Source organism: Salarias fasciatus, chromosome 23, assembly GCF_902148845.1.
Source record: "Salarias fasciatus chromosome 23, fSalaFa1.1, whole genome shotgun sequence".
Classification (NCBI taxonomy): domain Eukaryota; kingdom Metazoa; phylum Chordata; class Actinopteri; order Blenniiformes; family Blenniidae; genus Salarias; species Salarias fasciatus.
Window position 1 is genome coordinate 4,557,705 of NC_043766.1, and position 21,500 is coordinate 4,579,204.

Below are 21,500 nucleotides of genomic sequence, written 5' to 3' on the forward strand. Positions count from 1 at the left end.
GGAGTACCCGGAGGGAACCCACGCACACACGGGGAGAACATGCAAACTCCACACAGAAAGGCCCCGAGCCCCGGCCGGTAAAGTTTGTGCAATAGAAAAAAAACATTTTAATATAAAACCTATGCAATTATATCATTTTTTTTTCTTTTTAGTTTGCATCTATTACACAGCACCGCCTCGTTGACAGCATCTGTCTGTCCACACAGGATTTATTTCTATTTCTGATTCACCGCAATGTCATTCATAAATCAAATTAAGTCTTCACTGGCCGTAACACTTTTTTTTTAATATGCATCATTTTCTTTCTGCTTCAGAAACTGGTCAGTCAAATAAAATATTAGCTTTAACATGGCAACACAATCTGCCTTTATTGTTATGGTGAGTCTACATCAAGCACAGCAAATCCTGCTGAGTGTTGCTGCTGTTTGCCCTCTTGTTTTTCATAGACCATTATCTGCAAGATTGCCTCACAAAGACAACCTGTAATTTGGACAGTGAAACAAACGGCTTTGCCTTGCTAAAGCTCCCATGTTGTAAATACACAGTGGGACAATGACGGGTCTGTCCACACAGGATTTCTTTGTGCTTCTGCTTCAAAATAATGTCATAAATAACTCAAAGTACCTCTTCAACCCATTTTTTCAGTTTTTTTATTTGCAAAAAACAAACAAGCAAACAAACAAAACCCCCCCAATAATAATAATTAATTACCATGTATCATTTACTTTTCTATTTACAATTGTGCTGTTTTTGGTGCTGTAAGAGAGAGAGAGAGAGAGAGAGAGAGAGAGAGAGAGAGAGAGAGAGAGAGAGAGAGAGAGAGAGAGAGAGAGAGAGAGAGAGAGAGAGAGAGAGAGAGAGAGAGAGAGAGAGAGAGGGAGGGAGGGGCTGGCTGGCTGATGTGTGCACAGCTATAGCTTGCTTGGCTAACTCCAACAACAGCGATTCCAACGTCATCTTTAATGATCACAACAGCCGATGAAATCAATTTACACTTCACAGAGGACCACTGTAGCACTCGGAGAGAAGACAGCAATGACACGGAAAACTGAAGACTTGAGACCATGGAGCCACGACGCCGAGACGTAGACTCAGCTCCGCTAAAATCCCGCCATCAGAGAGAGGGTCAGAGACTCCACTGCACAAAGAGAGGAGGGAGAAATGAAAAGGTCATTCATTATTCAGCCGCATATGTTTAGAGCATTTAAAGCAAATGCACTTCAGTGAAAACACGCTTTTAATTTGAAGCCAAGCTCTTTATCTCCCCAAGAGGGTGTACTCACAGTGAGGGAAGGAGCCACGGCACACTGCTTTGTTGAGCACCATCACCAGGAACAAGTGGCAGTTGTTGAAATCCGACTCAACTTTATCAATGAACTCAGTGCTGTGATGGAAAGATAAGAGTATGGAGTCAGTTCAGGGTTCAAATACCAGTCGGGCCTTTCTATGTTTAGTTTGCATGTTCTCCCTGTGTGTGCATGGGTTTCCTCACACAGTCCCCAAAAATACCTGTGAGGCTAACTGGTGACCCTAAATTGCCCCTAGCTGTGAATGTGTGTGTGTTTGTCCTGCGCAGGTTAGCTGGGATCAACTCATGACCCAGAACTTGATAATATGGGACAGAAAATTAATGTTGGCTGAAGTGTTGGACTTTTATCGCTGTTACCTCAAGGCGCTCTGTCCAGCCTGCCTTCGGTCGGAGAGCATCAGGGCGAGATTCAGAACCTTCAGGATGGCCTCCTTCAGAAAAGAGATCTGAGGGAGAAAAAAAAAAGATGTAAACAGTCAGAAACATATCAGGTTGGCGTCAGTTCAGTTGATTCAGTCTGAACATGGACTGAAATATATGTAGAGCAGTAGAAGAAAAAAAAAGTATGTCAGCATTAAAAGCTGCTGCAGCTGCTGTTTATATCTACAGCTTCACCGCAGGAACACAGTGAAACTATCGAAAAGTGTGTACTCTCTTTCATCCTGGTTACTGATGCCGTGTACCTTCTCCCTCAACAGGCAGCGGTCATGAATAGTGGCCAGATATCGGTAATGGATCTTGATCAGCTGGTCCAGGTCCTTTGCTTCTTGGACTTGGTGCTGAAACTCCAGACCTGTGCTGTGCAGAATCTGTTGAGACAGTGAGAACGCAGTGCAGAGTTTACGCATATTGATTATAAAGGAATTGTTTATATTCGTAGAGTTCTGCTCAACGGCCCTTTGTTTGCCTACTATATGTTATACTTGTAGTATTGCTCAGTGATGTATTATTAATTTCACCTTGTTTGTGTTGTGTGGATTTTAAATCGCACCGCTAATAAAATCCTACGATGAACAGAATGTACGTATTGATATTTGCTCTAAAGTCAGTAATACAGGAGAAGACAATAAAACACTGAAAAGATAAAGACATGTCATGAGACCACTGTGCTTTTGGTAAACCAACACCTACTGAGGATGTTTGTGGAAAAAAAGATAATACTTTTCAAATGACTGAGGTCAACAAATAAAAAATAAAAAAAAACACCCTTCACACAAACCCAGCACCAGAATCACCAGAAACAGCATTAATTATCCATGTTATTGCACACGTTGATAACTGATGGCTTTGATATTGAAAAATACTGTTTGACTCTGTAAACTTCTTTAATCCAGGTGATTTCAGTGGGCCGGGAACTCAAACACTGCGTCTGCCGTCAGACAGACAGCAAGTCATTAGAAAGGCCTGTAATTTGGTCGCTGCTCACCCTGGTCATGATGTAGTTGTGGACGCTGTTGACAAAGTGCATGAGTTTCACCCGCAGCAGACACAAACGGTGAATCTGCTGTCTGACCTTGCCAGCCGCGCTCCCACTCGTTTCCTCCAGTTTCTTAGTGAACTCGATGATATCTATAAAACACAAGCACACATGAAATACAGCAGTTACAGACTCCAGAGCGGAGACAGCGTATACAATACAGAGGCAAACCAGTATTTAAGGGGGATTTTTGTTATTGCTGTACTCCATTTCAGTGATTATAATAACTTTTTTCTTCAATTGTGCTGTCAAATATTTGCTTGATGAATTGATGTGTTAAGAAAATCTCTTTTTTTAACACGACAACACCAAGATTAAATATATTATTATTTATATTATATCGATACTGCATGAGTCAGAATATAAAACAGAAAGAAAGAGTCGGGCAGAGAAGATCTCGTTCAGCGCCATTTGTACCGCTGAATCTTAGTGTGTCCAGACTGTATTTGGCCCATTTGATCTGCAGCAGGAGGAGGAACATTTGATTGTAGATCTTCTGGCACTCGGAGCTGATCACGATGTCAACAGGCCAGGGAACCTGAGGACCGTAAAACCGTCAACAACACACGAATGGGACATAAAGTGCATCCACTGGGAGAAATTCTTTCAGAGGGAGAGATGAGATTAAGTGCATCTTCACATGTACAGAGGATATTGTCCCATTTAATCAGTGGATTAATCCTATAATCCAAATGAAAGTAGTTTTAAAGAGCACGGAGAACATAAGAGCAAACCTTTCACGCTGCTTACCTTGTAACTCAGAGTGAGAACTTCCATGTTAGTCACTGGATTCTTTTTCTTAGACGAATCAATATTTTCCAGGACGACCGACAATCTGCAAAGTGAGATATTTTTCATTCACATAAATTTTTTTTTTTTTTTTAAAGCAGAGCTTTCAAACCCTTTCTGGAAAGTGATTTTTAATTCCCACAAGTGCAGTACCTGCTGCTGTCCTCTGGGTAGCGCTGTCCGACAGCTTCCTGCAGCTGCACGTCCAGGAATGACGGCTGCTGCCAGTTCTCATTCTTCTGCACTTTGTTGAAGATGGCCGTGTAGAAGTCGTACATGGTGTCTCCAGCCTCCAGCAGGAAGTAGTTCCTCATAGCCTGGAGGTATTCCAGCAGCCTGCAAACCAATCCCAGCACTCATGTTTCGTACGCCCCGGCAAGGAAAGCTGCGAGGAGCACGTCAATACTTGGGAGCGATGCTTACTTGTAGTCTTTTTTCAGGGTCTTCATCAGTTTGCCACAGCACTCGATGTACTGCTTCTCGATGTGGGGGTAGAGGCAGGAGCGCAGGGTGAGCTCGAACGTCTGGCAGGTGACAGACTGAGACGATCGGTCCACGATGAAGTCGCCCCCAGAAAAACGCTCGTGGAAGTCATTCTGCTCCAAGTAGAGCCTGCAGAGACAAGAGCACAGGCCTCATGGTTGTATATTCATCTAGGTCTCAGCTCCAGCCAAACAAGTTCAAGGTATTTTAAAATCAGGGAATAAACAGAGCTGTTGAGTGCAAACATGAAACTTTGGCAACCAGATGAATCATTTACATTCATGTCTTCACCAACTTTTTCAGGCTTTTTTTGCACTTGGATGCACATGTGAGAAAATCAGGTGAAAGAAATACCAATATTATTGCATTTATTGCATCATAACTTTTAATTCCCAGTGAAAGAAGAACTCATCTGTACGGAGATTACATATTTTTTCCTATATGTGTGTGTGTGTGTGTGTGTTTGTGTTTGTGTTTGTTCCTCATGGTGTTCTAGTTTCCACCCACAGCCCAAACATGTGTATTGGGAAAATTTATGACTAAAAATGTCCTGTGGGTGTGCATGTTTGTGAGCTCTATAGTCAGCTGGGATCAGTTCCAGCGCTCTGCAATCCCACAATGCATAGAGAGGAAATGCTATTTTTCAGTCTCATCCATCACTGGTGGGTTTCTTCTCATTCCTCAAACTCACTGAGATTAGCGGTGGTGTGGAAACCAAACGGGCTACAGAAAATGTCAGTGAAATGTAGGACACCCTCCTCTATGAACATCTTCATTACATGTATGTCAATTTCTAAAAATCTAATATCTCTTAATATTGTTGCATGAGGTATTTCCTTTTTGTAATTATCGACACAGAGAACATGCATGTATGTATTCATGCTGTCACCATCAGTGACTGACATCTTGTTCCTCTACAACGACAACAAAGGCGACTGAAATCACTGAAACTACAGAGGCCGAAAGTACAAATTTAAACCATTTCAGTATATCAAATTAAATTAAATTTGAAATGCAAATTACTTTAATCACATTAACTGTATGTAATTAAAGGTTAAAGCTTTAGATTTGAATAGACTTGAAAACTTTGTGCTTCTTTGTGGAAAAAATGAAGCATCTTGAGTCAAAGCTTCAGTTTCTAGGAACATTTCTCTGAGGGAGTCCAACAGCAGCAGGTCCTGTCAGTGATCTCTGAGCAGTCAGCTGCACATCATAAGATCCCTCAGTATCGGAGTTATTTTGCAAAACAAATGTTCTCTGATGTCTTTGTTGATATAAGCTGAATACACAACAAGGTCGAGGCAATAATGAGGAAACCGCCTTTATTTTTTTCCTTCTTTATAAAATATCGAGTTACCACTGTGGCGTTTCCAGTCTATTCTCCAAAAAAACTCAAAAGGTCACTTCTTGGTATTCTAGGATTTCAAAAAGAAAGATACTTTCCCAACTTCTTTGTAAGACCTGAAAACTAAAGCCAAAAAAATAATGAAGTTACCAAATATCTACGCTGAGACCAATAAATAAGCAATTTTGCCAAAATGTTACAAGACTTCCACTCAGATCATCAACTCTGTAACCGACTTTATTGAGGACCAGAGCAACATTAATCTGAAGCATGTTGAATGTTGTGAGCAGAAGAGCGCTCTGGTAGCACGAGGACTGACTCGTTGTTGCTAACCTTGCGAAGTTGATGGCCAGCAGCGGATCGTGGACGCCGTCGATCTCCAGGTGTTGTGCCATGATGGACTGCATCTTCACCAGACTCCTCTGGGTGGCCTGCTGCTCCGTCACCGTGTCTGTCGGAGACTCTTCTTGGCTGCAGAGGCGTGACTGCACCGACTCCAGGAACAACGTGTACAAACTTTTCCTCTCAGCGTCTGAAATAAAGAATTTCTTTATTAACCGTAAGGAATGAAAGCAAAGGGGCTGGGCTACACATAACTCAGACGCCGACCTCTTGAGGATCCTTCCGACTGCTCGGGCTCTTTGCAGTCCAGATTTTTGAGCAGCTGCATTGACTTCCCGGCCATGATGATCTGCTTGAGAACCGGTTTGAGGAAGGAGACCATGGTGAGCTGCCTGTTGCTGGAGCTCTGGTCGCCTCCCGAGCTCCCGCTGGCCGAGTCGTTCAGCTTCTCATCGTTCTCCACCGTCTCCGACACGCTGTACAGCGTGTAGGTGGCGTACCAGAAGTCCCGGTGGTTTACTGGAACGTCCTTGTTTCTGGAAAACACCAACTCGGCCAAATTAATACTTCTGCCAAATCTTACAGCGCAGCTGTTATGGTGGTCGGGGACTGTGTGCTGCTGATGGTCAGCAGGCAGGAAGTTCTGGAGGCAAGGAGCAGATTGTGTAACAGTCTTCTACCTTTGGATGATGAATTCTTTGGCTGGATCAAACAAATGCCCGTGAACAATCCATTCATCTACAATCTCCAGGTACGGGCGCACTGTCTCTGTCCACAGAGAAAACAGCAGAGCTACCTGCCAACGACAGGGCATTGCTCTATTGAATAAATCAATAAATCATTCATCATAAACAAAAACGCTGCTGATCAAACCCTCACCGTTTGCTCTGATGCTTCTCCGACACTATCGTACTCTATGATGGCCTTGTAGAGGGTGTTGAGCAGATGAGAGGCCCGAACAACATTTGGGGTGCCAGGAGGGACCTCGGCGACTCCCGTGCAGAAGACTTTGTGCAGCACTTCGATTTGGGCCAGGTGAGGGCCGAGTCGCTCCAGCACTGCCGACAGGGTCACTGTCTCATCTGAGAAACAAGGAAAAGTCATCGAACCGTGACGCATGAGGGAAAAACACCATGTAATGAGGTAAACACTGCAGGGACACAAGCTGTGATTAATAGTATTCATGTCAACAGAGGCTGCAAACGGTTCTGGAGGTGCTGAATAATAAAGTCGTAGTAGTTATAAATGTTGATCTTCCTTGCTTTAACTTTTTTTTTTTTTTTTTTTTTTTTAGAGGGAAAAAATAGGTGGCAGTACTTGCTGAATCTTTCAAATCTCAGTAAGAACTCCTCTGTGATGAAGACCATTCAGAAAGACAACTGCGAGGTTACCGCAGTCAAAACTTAATCAGAGGATTTCACTGTACTGAATGAGGAATAATTCCACGGCAAGTTTCAAAGACATGGAATCAAAGAGAAGTAAATCAATTCACAGTGACCTTTGGAAAAGGCCCACTGGTTCATCATGAGGCAAATATAAAGGTTTTCTTGTGAAAGAGACACCAGACATCAGCTGAGATGAACTTGGACTACGATAAAAATTAAACACCTCTCTATTCATTGCTTGCAAAGAAAACACACAAAATCTGTGGCGTATCAAATTCTTTTTCTTCCAAACATATAAAGATATGTTTTACTTTTACTTATATTTAAAAAAAAAAAAAATCTCAAGATTAGGTTGTTCCATTGATACATCTGAGTTGTTTAGAAAGTATCTTTTCGTAGTGTTTGGCTCTGCATTCAAACTGAATGCGCCTGTGATGCTGATTATACCCTTTGTCCCGATCACAATAATTGATTTTAACAGATATAAAGGAGACATACGTTAATTTTTATATGACCCCCCACCCCTTAAAAAATACTTGCACTTGCCATTGCATATGACTTCTTTTTCAATTGTAGTCAGCTCCGCTTTGAAGCTGGTGAAATTCTTGTTGAGTGCCCAGACAAAGGCCTGGTAGGTCCTGAAGGGAGGCTCGGACCCCTTCTTGGAGCTGTAGGAGGAACTGGAGCCCGGTGGGCAGGGCTCCGAGCTGTAGCCCGTCACCTCGTCGATGAACCGCTGCAGCCTGAACACCGCCTGGCCGTACAAGGCGATGTGCTCCAGCACGGAGTGTAGGCAGTTCTGCAGCACAAAGGATCGAGGAAAAGTGTTTTTTTCCCGACAGCCAACAATAGTCACATTTACAGTAATCCAGATCTTAGGCTTACGCTGGTGAGATGAGTCACTGCCACATTATTCCTCACAGACACTTTTCCATCATGGTGTTGGAATATAAACTGTTTCTTAACGCCGGACAGAAGCCTGCAAAGACATGGGGAACACGGCTTCAGGACAAAGCGCCGATGTTTTTAAACATTTTTTATATTTAACGAGATCTTAAACGTTCAAAGGTTTCTTTACGGGATAAAAATACTTGTGAGAAAGCATGAGATTAGATTCTTTGTAAGTTTGCACAATGAGCACAGTCACACATGGCAGCATCACTGCATCTTACCACAACGTCTCCCGTATTACTTGGGACTCTGTGACAAAGGCCTTTTCTTCTGGCAGATACAATGGATCAGTGTTATACAAGTGCTGATCCCTGAGGGAAAAAACATACAGGAAAACATTTTAGATCACTTCAAACCATAAATGGACACAAATAAAAGTCACCCTGTTCTAAAAAATGTTTTTAATTAATGTAGAGGCACACAACACATCAGGTTTTTCCTCAAAACAGAATTACTTGGTGTGTGATTGGCACTTTGGGGTGTTTTATGATTCTCTAATTTAATTTCCACACAACTTTTTTCATCTACAATCTACAACGACAGCATTTTTTCCTGCAAATAATTAGTTTTCACTGTTAGTCACATTAAATCTACTTGTTTTTATTTCTAAAGGGCTTTCTAATAAAAATTATTACAGTTTAATCCTATAATTACTACTAGTAGACCATTTATCTACCATTTCATCCTTATAATATTTTTGGCAACAATGCTTTGATGTAGCTAGAATTTTTTAAATCTTTTATAAAACACTTCATATTGTACCAAGGTGCTATGACAATTTGGACCGACTGATTTCTGACCTTTAGTCCTTCGATAAATAGTTCATTATGTGCAAAACATCCATAAAATCAAATATACAAACACCAATACTTCTGCTTAGAGCTGATAGTAAAACGTTTGCATGGATTTTCTGGATCAAACACAAACATAAAGGTTGTTATCTCAAATATACTGGAGGATCACGCTTATATAGGTTTGAGTTCCGACTGTTAAAACTGTCTTCCTCTTGAAAATGACCTTAACACCAATTTTTACCGAGGCACACCTGTTGTAATATTGTCATGTCAATGTGATATCTGTGAGGCTTCAGCACTGGTGAGTGTGCAATCTACTGCACAAAGCTGGCACAAAAACACAACTGATAAATTATTTAAGAGTTGGACAGTGCCTGATGAGACTTTGAGAAAGTGTTGTGAACATTGTAATTTAATCGAAATAATGGTAAAATCTAAACGCTACTTTTAAATTCCTGAAATCAAAATAATTTCTAAGATATAAGAGGTCTCACCAGACATTGAGCAAGTTGGAGTGCAAATGCAAGCTGTGAGGAAACCGAGGAGCGTGAGACACCCAGTATGGCGTCACGACATGCTGTTCAAGCCACGCCTGGGCATCACCGGGCTCGCCCGCTGCAACAGCACAGTGGGAAAAAGCGGCATTAACGGTGCTTATTTTGATTCCCTGTCATTATCCTGTAATGTAAAAAATCCCCATCATCAGTTCATACTTGTCCATGTGACTGGAACCGTCTTGTTTGTGTTGTCCGGGTCCTCCTGGGGGGTTCGGTCCAGCTGGATCCCAGAGTCCTCCCTGCTGAGAGGCTGCTGGCTGTCATCATCCTCGCTCTCTTCCTCTGACCACTCCTGAAAATCCATCAGAACTAATTTACATAAAGATCAAGACTGTGTGCTGGAAAAAAACCCCCATAAAAAACAGTGATAAAATTAATTTCATAATACAGGCATTAAAGCTTGATAAATACATAATATGATACTGTATTTCTCTTTCTCAATAGTTTTTAAGATACTCAAAAATAAAGAATAGTCAAAATTCTGAAGAATTTGTCATAATTGTTAGCAACCTGAACTAGAGTCACTCATGTTCATAAACTGTGGGCTTCACGATGGATAACTCACAGGGGTGTCTGGGTATGGTCCAATGTCTATGTCTTCACCCTCCATTAAATATTTAGCCCAGTCAAAATTGTCTTCTGGTTCTGCAAAGACATCAGTTCAACAAATTCAATAATTACCAAAATAATTACCAAAAAGGATGTGTTATTGCACTTAATTCCACATAATCACTATTTATGGATTTGAATGTTGTGATTTCTTTTCATGTGTGGATTTTTTGAGTTAATACCAGTGTCTGGAAGAAATGTCACATGAATTGCATCTTTGGAAATAAATGTAATGACAAAACAGTTAATGCGTTCAATACTTATTTCCCCCATTGTATATATATATATATATATGTACACACACACACACACACACACACACACACACACACACATATATATATATAAACACACAAAACTGCAACTTTAACTCACCTTTTTCCTTCACTCGGGGTTTCTCTGTAAAGTTTGTGTTTGAGGGAGACTCTGACAACAGGAGCAGCAGCGACAGTATGCTGTAGTGTGAATCAGTCTGCAAGATAAAACAAAGAAAGGTGCAATGAGTGGGCGCAAACATGCAACGTTACTTTTACATCCGTCCGTGCAGTACCTTTACTCCATCTGTATTTGGTAACGGGGAGTTGAGAAACTCGTCAGTCAGTCTCATCCAGCTTCCTGCTTTGCTGATTTCGGAGTGGACCATCAGCTTCTCATAGATCCTGAAAATTGTGGCAGATTAAATGTCATTTTGCAAAAGGGCTCATGGTGGAATACAACCAGAGGCCGCTGTGCACTCTGCTGGTAGGTTGTTGTCTCTCAATTAAACGGTTCGATTCCTTGTCTCCTCCTAATTTTGAAGTGTCCTCGAGCAAGACACTGAACTCCATACTGATACCAGCAGACAGAGCAAACACCTTGCATGGCAGCCTCCTCCACTGGTGTGTGAATGTGATTAACAGTGTAAAACACTTTGGGGCTGCTCAAGCAGAGGAAAATTGACATGCAACTGAAATCCATCGACTGCATCTTTTTGTCAGACCATTCTGTTTTACGGTAACAAAAGAAAACTATCACACAGGGGCATGCTCATTTTTTTTTGATCAAAGGAGATAATTAAAGCAAAGCCTGGGCTGAAAATCAAATGCTGACCGGCAAATGAGTGCACGATAATATAAAGTGACTCAAAATACATACACATGCTGACAAAACTATTAAAAGTATTATCTTAATGAACAAAAAATGCACGCTGAATGCTTGAATAAATGCTGATGACTACTTGTTTTACATAGCTTGGATTCGTGCCAAAGTGACTTTGTAAGTAATGTGTTTATCTAATGAAGACCAGTGCAGTGCCACTGCTCGACTGTCAACCATCAACCATGCAAAGTTTACAGAACAAAAGCATGCTTCCTGCAGATGCAAACACAAACACAAGTAGGGCAGGCTCACCCGGCGATGCTGCGCTGAACTTTGTGACTGTCCACAACCAGAAAACGATGAAACCTGACAGGAGGACAGACCATCAGCCAGTTAGCATGTCCCTCTGAGGGGAGCTAGCGTTAGCCAGCTGACAACCCGAAACCCACCCCGTCAACAACTTACTTAAAATTTGACCATGTAAATTTCAGCGCCAAGTGGAAGTTCGGGTCCTCCTCGTCCTCCATCTCGCAGATACATTTGATCAACTTCTTGGTTTCATTCTCAGTCTCCCTCTCAAAGGTGCTCCAGTGTGCCATGTTGATGCTGCTGATGATGGCAGTGCGCTTTAGCCCAAATACACCAACGCCACGGCTAACATGTAGTTCCTCTGTCGGTCAGGCTCCCACCGTCCGGGCTCACACTGCGACAGAACAGCCTGGCATCAGCATACGCACCGAAAAGCGTGTTACTAACTGCATCCAAAGCACAACAGCCTCGGCTACTGATCTTCCATCGTTTCTCACACTGCCGCGCTTCCACAATAACTGCGGAACTGACGCGCATGCGCTGCATCAGCATTCATTTAAAAGCGTTGTATTTGCTTTCGAGCGATCAAAGTTCCTTTTAGGCATCCTCACACTGTTACTTAAACACTTAAACTTGCGAAAATGAAAATTATATCGCTTTAAAATAAACTATTTATAAGTGAGCGCTTTAGTTTACAATATTTTCCCATGCGCCCTTGCGCCCCGGAGGCGTAACACTGAGTTGCAGCTGTTGGAGACTCTTCTCCTTCGACAATCTCTGAGAATACCGGTGAATAACGGTGCTCCTCCTCCTCCTCCTCCTCCTCTTCCTCTCCGAAGGAGTTTTAAAAAGTAGCCAGTAAATCTATACGGCACAGATTGTAGAGATTAAATAATGCCAATTCCACATAGAGGACTTTATGAAATTAAATGCCGTAATGTGTGTGGTTTGCTTTATTTTCGTCGTCAGAGAGGGGCGTGGCTAAAACACACACACACACACACACACACACACACACACACACACACACACACACACACACACACACACACACACACACACACACACACACACACACACACACACACACACACGAGATAACTTTAGTGAGGAGACCGCGGCGCTCCACAAAGCGCTGAGCCGACCCGAGAAGAGGCTGCCCGGCCCCCTCCAGGCGAAAGGAAATGAAGAGGAGGCTGAATAAGAAATACTTGGTTTTGATTCTAGCATACACAGGTCTGCTTCTGCTAATCCCGTACGTGTTAGATTACCGGGATAAATCCGTTGAGCACGCTCGGCACGGACTCCCTCAGCAGCAGCCGCGATGCCCGGACCTGGAGAACACGGTGGCTCTCCTGTGGGGTAACGGGTACCGGGGGAACGGCAGCGAGGCGGCGGAGCCCCCCGCCAACCGCAGCCAGGCTCGGATCCACATCTACCTGCACGCCACCTGGAGGACCGGCTCCTCCTTCCTGGGGGAGTTGTTCAACCAGCACCCAGATGTCTTCTACCTGTACGAGCCCATGTGGCACATATGGCAGGCTCTGTACCCCGGGGACGCGGGCAGCCTGCAGGGCGCAGTGCGGGACATGATGAACGCCCTGTACCGCTGCGACTTCTCCGTCCTCAAACTTTACGCCGGCTCGCAGAACATCACCACGTCGTTCATCTTCGGCTGGAAGATGAACAAGGTGATCTGCTCGGAGCCGCTGTGCGACGCGCACAAGCGCCACGAAGTCGGGCTGGTGAAGGAGGACAAGTGTGCCAAGTGCCAAAAGAGGGACCTGAGGGAGCTGGAGCGCGAGTGCAAGAAGTACCCGGTGATGGTGATCAAAGGGGTGCGCGTTCTGGACCTGAGCACGCTCGTGCCCCTGATGAAGGACCCCGCCATCAACCTGCAGATCATCCAGCTCTTCAGGGACCCCCGGGCCGTGCACAACTCGCGGCTGAAGTCCAAGCAAGCCCTGGTGAAGGAGAGCATCCAGGTGCTGCGGAGCAAGAAGCAGACCGACAAGTACAAGCGGCTGCTGGTGCCGAGCAACAGGGTGAACCGGGCGGAGAGCTACGTCTCCAGCGCCATGGAGCTCATCTGCGACAACTGGCTGGGGGACATGATGCTGGTGATGAACTCGCCCCCCTGGGTGAGGAGGAACTACCTGCGGGTCCGCTACGAGGACCTGGTGCTGCACCCCATGGAGGAGCTGCAGAGGATGTTCCACTTCTCCAACCTGTCCAGCTTCCCAGCTCTGGAGAGGTTTGCGCTCAACATGACCCACGGCCAGGGCTACTCTTCAGACAAACCCTTCCTGATTTCATCAAGGGACGCCAAGGAGGCCATCTACGCCTGGAGGGAGCGCCTGAACATGGAGCAGATCCATCAAGTGGAGGCCTACTGCAGCGAGGTGATGAGGCAGCTGGGCTATCAGAAAAACGGCATGGATAAAGCGACATGAAGATGGGCTCCAGAGGAACCAAGGTAAGGTCACTTCACCCAGAGATGGGCGGAAAACAGAGAGGCGCCCTATGCGCCTTCGCTCATCTTGCATTCAATCTCAGCACAGGAAGTCTGCTGCATCGCTCTGTGGCTCCGTGACCTCTGACCTCCCCCTCCAGCAGATGCAAATTGAAACCAGACGTTCATGTTTTTTGCCTTTAAAAACCACAGAGGCAGTGCCAGAGACCCGAGTTTCACAGTCTACTTCGTTTCAATGCTTATTCGAACCCTTTAACGTGCAGGTTTCACTGTAGGATGTTTTCACTCATATCTCTTCTTTTTTTGTTTTGTTTTTAAGCTTAAAGGTTTCGTTGAAGCCACCTGTTGACTTCTTCCTCTACAGCTTTTTTTGTTAGTTCTGCCTCACTAATGTGCATATCACTGTATATCTGTGGTGTCAGTGTGACACATTAGCTGAGCATCATGGGGGAATCTGATGGTGATTGATTTGCTCCTTGATTTCAGGTGGAGTTGCATCGGTCAGGTGGAGGAAGATGCTCTAAATTCAGGGAGTTAGATAGACAATCATGTAGCAGTGTGCTGGTCAACACAAGAGAAAGCATTTATTTAGGGCTGCTAATGCATCAAATCACAGACTACTGTTGCTCGTGCTGAACTTCTTTTTTAATGTTGGTGACAGGACTCCTCCTCCACCAAACAGGAATTTAGTAAAATCTCAAGTTTATGGGAAAAATAGTGGCCCAATGATTTATCAACAGCGATTAATTAGTTTCATGTCAGTGGCAAAACAGGCGCTCTCATTCTGTGTTAAGAAGGTGTTGATATGAAAACCTAACAAGATGATTTGTTGACTTGTGAAACAGGTTTTGATTAATCGTATATTAACAGACTTCTGGTTTGCTGTTTCCAGACTGAATTTTGGTCAATAATCAAGTCTCCTATCAAAGTTGTATTGATACAGACCAAATGTCACTGGTTCATGGGAAACAAAGAACTTATTCGACAATCTGTGTAAAGGTTAAGAATGCCACAATAAAGCCATTCATGTCGGGCTTTATTCCCTCAATGTAGAGATATGAAGGGTTCTTGATTCTCGAGGGACCTCGTCCTCCGTGTGTTCGAACATCTTCCTGCTCCAATACACCCGAATCTAACAAATGTATCAGAAATGCTCATAGCAAGCCTGGCATTACAATCATTCGTTCAGGAAGATGTAGAACACATGCAGGACCGTGACCCCGCAGGAGCCAATACTGAGCTACCAGCAGTAAATAGCATTGTTAATGGATGATGGGAATCTGTATGTCAAGCTGGATCTGGAGCCCACGCAGTGATTTCCATCATAACGGCCGTGGATGTATGGCAGAGCTTAGAGCACTTGAGTTATTTCCACATTTCCGGAGACTGATGGGTTTTCGAGTAAGTTATGAAGCCATCCAGACCACATCCTTCTCCGTGAAAGCCTTGTTTACTTCACCTTGACAGACGATACGTGTATTCCAACAGCATGACTTCGTCGTGGCAGCGTCAGGTTGCTTCACTGACGTGTTAGCCGTGCAGATCTGTCACTCACCAAAAACATTTGGCACAATATGTAAAGAAGTGTACAACAGATGCTCAGCCCAATAGGTTGAGCAGCTGAAATCCTAAATCAGTAGCTCCCAGCCTTTTCCCCCTGGAGCCCGTCCAGGTTGCCTGTAAGAAAGGCCGTGGCTTCCTTCCCTGGTTTGCCAGGACATTATAGAGAAGCCAGTGATCGCGCTGCTCTGCAAAGCAGTTTCCCAGGTCTGCTCAGAACTGCAGAGCTGGTTTTTATGTTTTAGTTTGAGAGGCAGAAGATGGATGGAGACGTAAATCTAATTTTGACGCAGGGCCGCTCTCGCTGCCACCCCCTCATTACAAACACTCAGCTTGTAAACAGTTAGTCCTCTGACTTTTCAAACACTTTACGAGTGTCTGTGTGCCAGTGGTGAACTTTTTGAAGTCTTTTTTTTTTTTTTTTTTCAAATTATAAAAGAAAACCATAAAAGTCCAACTATTATAATGGTTGACTTTTGTTTTTGTAGTATTTTTTGGAAAAAATACAGCATTTAAAGGATTTTAATTTAACTCATTTCCCAAAGTTTCTCAAATATCATTTAATATCATATCTGTTGCTCGCAGACAGATTGACTTTGCTCCTGTGTCATGAATGGCAATCGTACCTACTCATATGTCCTGTGCGTGTGAGAGTTTACATGTTGTTCTTAGGCTAAGCAGAAAGCAAACACAGTTAAATCCCAGATGAAGCCAACCCTCAGGCGCAGAACCGTCTGGATAATCATTTTCCCGGCATTGCCATTTAAACACAATTAACACCACTGTGGCTGATTTTCAAAGCCATCCGAGTGAGACAGCCACAAACATTTTTCCTCCCTTTAATGGCCATGCTGCTTAATAGAGGCCTCATTGTTTTGTCCCTGGCAATCGTGAGTTTGCTCATGGAGAGGTGAGGGCTGGCAGAGAGTCGTCGCCGACCCAGTGCGATTCACGATGAAAGCTGAAGACCGTGCCGTTTGTGTTTATTTAATTTTATTAGGGCCGTGATAAATGCTGAAGCTGTGCAGGTTGCAGATAATAACTTCAGTTTCAGTGCTGCGGCAGCAGCATCTGTCCCCTGTCAACCATTATATTCCACTGCCTGTAGATTAATGATATTGTTTTGAATACCTTTGGAAATCTGACGTTGAAACTAAAGTTTAGAACTTATTTATGGAAAACAAATAGAAGTACCAGTGTAAACAAAATACAAATAAGTTATTTTAGCTGTATCTATCATGCAAAGATGCATAAAGTATAAACACCTTCTTGTGGAATAATGATTACTTGAGACATTTGGGTTCTTTCTGGAAGTACACTAGATGTGATCATCATGCAGAGAAGAGAGTTTATTCCCTCTGACACTGGGAAAAAATATTTCAGTATGAATTGGAATACATAGACCACAGGGAAAGTGCATCCCCCATCCCTCCAAGCTATTTGCACCGTGGTCACTGGGCCTCGGGCGCGGAGCAGTCAAGAATGGAGTCATTGTATTTGGCTGTCACTGATGGGATGGAGCTCCCTTCAGGGGGGCTACAACCAGGCTGTCCCCAACAGCTTCCACAAGCGAGCTCTTCAGAGGCGGGCTGACTGCAGAGCGCTGTCCTGGTTGAGAATGACTGTGGGTGTCTCCACGCCGGCAGCTCTGCTGGAGGCCCTGAAGATTCTAAATCCTATTGAGTGTGTGTGTGTGTGTGTGGTCCTTATGCTCCTGCATCTGTTTTACTGTGCAGCTGTGTCATAATGTAAGGATTTTATTCTAATCCTCAGCTGATTTTCTCTTCTCTCCGTGTCTTTTCTTTTCCAGGGTCCTGGTATACGAGGCTCAGGGCGAAAGGTGGAACAACAAAACAAGCAGCAGGAATGCGCTCCACCAGGAGTTCTCAAGCGTCGCCTCTCGGGTTGTTTTTCCGTCAGCCGGGCTGGATTTCTGAACCAGAAAAATCAAAGGTGGAGAAGGAGCAGCCAATCACCAGCCAGTGAATTTGAAACTACAAGAAAGCTGCTTATTTTTACAGTGTCATCTGTTTGACACCAGCAGGGTCAGTGCAGATAGACTGAATGGAGGGAGGAGGAGAAGGGGGAGTGAAACAAGAGAGACAAGGCTGGTTTGTGCTGCCGTTACACTGGCCGGCTTCTATCTATCTGTCCGTCCGTCTGTCCTTCGAGTAGTGCTAATCCCTCGGTCAAATCCCCTGCAGCCGAGGGCCATAAAAAGCCTGCAGCGGGTCCTTTTTCTTGAGTCGGCCGCCGGGATCCGGGGCGGCGGAGTCGGGTTCGCTCTCACCTGCGTGACTTATCCGTCCAGGCCGCGACGTGAAGCATGGCGGTAATCTCAAGTGTTACTGACACCAAACTGCAGCCGGATCACTAACAGCACTAATGTAGAGCATTAAACATGGGGCTTCAGTATTGTTTTGGAGAAAGAGGCCCGACTGAAGAAAGCACTGTTCCACCCCCTCTCTTTCCCCACGGACCCCCCAACCCCCCCTTCAGGAATCCAGACAGCTGCAGCCCACTGACAAAACCCTTACTAGGGTGTGAAATTTTCAAATATCTCGGACTTCTTGGAGAGCTGCTGCGGTCCTCCTGCCTGTTGAACCTCGCAGCACATTTTCTCCCACGCAGCGAAGACGGTACAGACTCAGGCACTGGCCCGCTGTTTCTAGTTTTGTACCTAAAACACTTTAAAATGCTGTGATTCACCCTTTTTGGTCGGGATGTGTGGCAGTAAAATGCTTTCGCCAGCGTCTTATGAGTTCAACTTCAGAAGTTGGTTCTGTAATGTTCCGTGTCAAAGAAGGAAATAATGTTTAGACTATTTAAACTGACCTATTAAAAAGCAAAAACTTGATGAATATTCACTGAAAAGTATTTGTGTGACTCCAGGGAACTCATAACACGCACACACACCTTGGAAAAATCACTTTTGTATTGCATTCTTCATCACGTTAATGTGAGCCTCGTAGCTAGTATTTGCTGTTACACGTTTTTAATATCAATACATATGATATAAATTATGTCCTGAGATGTCTAGGTGGGTCTATGATGCTTCTGTTTGGGATTTGCATGTTCTTCCTCCAACCCAAACACATGCTTCTTAGGTTGATTCGCCTCTCAAAAAGACCCGCCAGAGCGTTGCTGCAGTGCAGCATTCTGAGTCAAAGGCCCTGCTGAGAGACCACAGCGGAAAGAACTATTTAAGCTCCGGTCTCAAACTAGCTTCTCTAACCTTATCAGATACAAAAGACAATTTCCCATCACGTCCAGTGTTTGATTCTTCTGACTGCTTTATGCCTGGTTTAAAATGTGTTTTTGTTCGTTAGTGTAATCTGTGCAGCAGATGGGCGCCGCCGTGTTTGTCTCCTCAAAGGCTGACATAAAATTCACTTTTACCCATAAATAACTCACAGCTGGACCAAAAGCTGTTGTAATACGCATCGATGAATCATGCACTCTCAAGAACAGAAGCACAACATTTTATTGCATCTTATGAAAGATCTCTTTCAACGATTCCTCCCCCAGAGACAGTCACCTAGGCAGCACAGATTTCGATGATTTTAATTAACATGTTGACATGCAAACCACGGCGGAGTCTGCCAGCCAGTTGCTACTAGAAACAACAGGTGCACACATTGACAATTGGGCTACATCTCATATTTCCCAGGTGAAGAGAGCCTTTAAATATAGCCAGAAAGACAGCTGACAGCACAACAGTCTGAAGAAAGAAAATTAAACAAAAAAAAAAAGGGGGGGGGGGGCGCAAATGAAGGTCTTGAGTCCTTGCAAGCATCTCTTACTCAAGGTAAAGTGTCAAACAGCTAGTGTGCAAGTCTGCAGCCGTCTGTCAAATTACCCATGAATGTAGCTGTAGACCTTTTCTGCACTTTTACTACTTGAACCAATGGGAATTGTTGGAAGAAAAAAAAAAACAGGTGTTCATAAAAATCACAGTTTTGACTGGTTTTCACATTTTAGAGACAAAACCTCTGCAGTTAGCGTAAAGACAAGCGCTTGTTGAGGCCCTGAAAACCTTCAGTATCATCCAACTGGTGGCAAGAGGTGCTAGACAGTGCAGTCCAGCTCGACTTGAAGTGACCCAGCCTGCTTACAGCTCATCCTGGCAACAGCTTACATAACAAGATGCATTTCCTCTCCGAGGTCCCCAAGGAGCCATAAAACCGGCGCAGGACTTCTCCCTCGTGTGAAAGCCCTCAGAATCGAGTTGCACAAACATGCTTTTCACACCTGCCCTCCTGGACTCATGCATATATGTAACAGCCGGTGCGTGTGGTTGAAACGGAGCAGGGAAGGGATCAAGAGGTCACACGTGCGACGTGTGTAGTAAATTTAGAGGGCAGGTCAGATGTCCGGAAAACAACCCACAAAGAGCAGCCATGAACATGCTGCTGGTTATATTTATTGCATTTAAATCAAGTGAGAGATGCAAATGAACACCTACCATACAGGACCAATTCCTAAATATCCACTTAATCTGTGTAACCACATCTGGGCCATAAGTGGAATAAAGTCTCGCTCTATACTTTGGCAACAGAGATTCCATTGATACTTGGATATAGTTACAATGTTTACTAAAAAGAACTTTATAAGTTTATTTGATAATCACGGTGCTGGGTTCTCAAAAAGGAAAAGAAAAAAAGCTATTTTACCAGTTTTGCACTGTGATATAGACACAAAACACAAGTATTTTGACATTTCTTAGTTGAGTTGGACACAGCTAAACTCAAGTGATGCTTTGCTCAAACCAGAGTTTAAAAATCACAGTTTACACGCTGCTGTTTATATCTGTTGTACAGGAAATGTAATGTTGAAAAAGGTTAGGAAGTTCATGTTTGAGGGCAATTAAATGTTCCTAAAAACAGAGAGGACAAAAAAAAAATAATGTTTCAAACTGTTTTTAATGAGCTGTTTAAAAGAAATGTTCAGATTACCTTTAAGCAAGTGTGGGATTTCTCTTTATTTTTCGTTGCTACACAAAGACTTGAAAGAAAGTTCACCAAGCTGGAAGCAAAACAGACATGCAGCAAGCTTAGTGCAAAGAAAGCCGACAGCTAACTTTACTCAGCTAAAAATATTATCCTGGTGTCTTTGAAAGTATGTGAAACATCTCTATCGGTTTCCTGCTTTGTTCCCCTCACATCATTGAGTTTCATATATTTAACATTAAAGTTTAGGTTGATTTCATGGTGAGGAAACTTCAAGCTTCCAGCTGCTGTGAACTAATGTGCACACGAGCTGAAGTCGGCTCATTAAAGATTTTCTTTCATGCTTTTTCACATCTGCTCCAGGCACAGGAGTATCTCACAACAAAAAACTCAAAACAGCATTTTTTCAGCTTCTCTTTTCAAACTAAGCGTGAAGCAATTGGCAGTTCAAAGGACTTGGTAGAAATAAATCAATTTTTGAACTGTGAATTATAGAAAGGATCGTAGTTGAGGCTCAAGTTTTCAAAACTGAAAATATTAAAAAATCATTTGAAAAATCAAAGGGAAAAAAAACAACCCCACGTGAACCTCTAAACTATAGCTCACAATAACAATGTTGACTTCATGAAACATCCATCTCCTACAAGAAATCATAAAATCTCACAGGCTTCCTGTTAACATCTCTTCATTACATACAAAAAAAGTATTTCTTTCACACTGTGCACAGTACAAGTGTGCGAACGCACCCAGTTTTTGATTGCATCAGGATCAGCTTCTAAACAAATTATGATTTTAGTCACACGATCAAACCTGACAGTTTGATTTTAAGCTACAAAAGAACTGACAATGTGAAGATTGCCTCAACACTTAAGCCATCCAAACTGACAAAAACAAGAAATGTATGCAGTTTGGACAAATTAAACCGAAGCGTAGTTACTGAAACACTGGTTCTGCTTCTTTGCATACAGCCTGGCTGTAGCTTCACATTCAAAAGACAGATATGTTTGACAGGTTGATCTCTACCGAGTGCAACCGCCATCTTAACCAAAAGAAGAACTATGATGAAAAGCTTTGCACAGTTTTTTTTAAGT

The 21,500-nt window shown here is 43.5% G+C and overlaps 2 protein-coding genes across 2 annotated transcripts; one reads left to right on the forward strand and one right to left on the reverse strand.

The window, feature by feature from the left end:
* Positions 1 to 681: 681 nt before the first annotated feature.
* On the reverse strand, positions 682 to 11,926 carry tubgcp5 (tubulin gamma complex component 5). Its single transcript, XM_030082445.1, has 23 exons — positions 11,584 to 11,926; positions 11,431 to 11,484; positions 10,592 to 10,700; positions 10,417 to 10,513; positions 9,998 to 10,077; positions 9,589 to 9,724; positions 9,370 to 9,490; positions 8,303 to 8,392; positions 8,016 to 8,109; positions 7,677 to 7,929; positions 6,625 to 6,827; positions 6,426 to 6,541; positions 6,013 to 6,281; positions 5,737 to 5,935; positions 3,999 to 4,187; positions 3,729 to 3,911; positions 3,537 to 3,621; positions 3,204 to 3,324; positions 2,736 to 2,878; positions 1,993 to 2,118; positions 1,667 to 1,755; positions 1,284 to 1,384; positions 682 to 1,138 (listed from the first exon to the last, which is right to left on the reverse strand). Exons 1-23 carry the CDS (start codon positions 11,715 to 11,717, stop codon positions 1,101 to 1,103), a joined length of 3,030 nt encoding a protein of 1,009 aa, XP_029938305.1. The 5' UTR covers positions 11,718 to 11,926; the 3' UTR covers positions 682 to 1,100.
* A 606-nt stretch (positions 11,927 to 12,532) lies between these two features.
* On the forward strand, positions 12,533 to 17,399 carry chst7 (carbohydrate (N-acetylglucosamine 6-O) sulfotransferase 7). The gene is made up of 2 exons (XM_030082447.1): positions 12,533 to 13,903; positions 17,271 to 17,399. Exon 1 carries the CDS (start codon positions 12,612 to 12,614, stop codon positions 13,878 to 13,880), a length of 1,269 nt encoding a protein of 422 aa, XP_029938307.1. The 5' UTR covers positions 12,533 to 12,611; the 3' UTR covers positions 13,881 to 13,903; positions 17,271 to 17,399.
* The last annotated feature ends 4,101 nt before the right edge of the window (positions 17,400 to 21,500 follow it).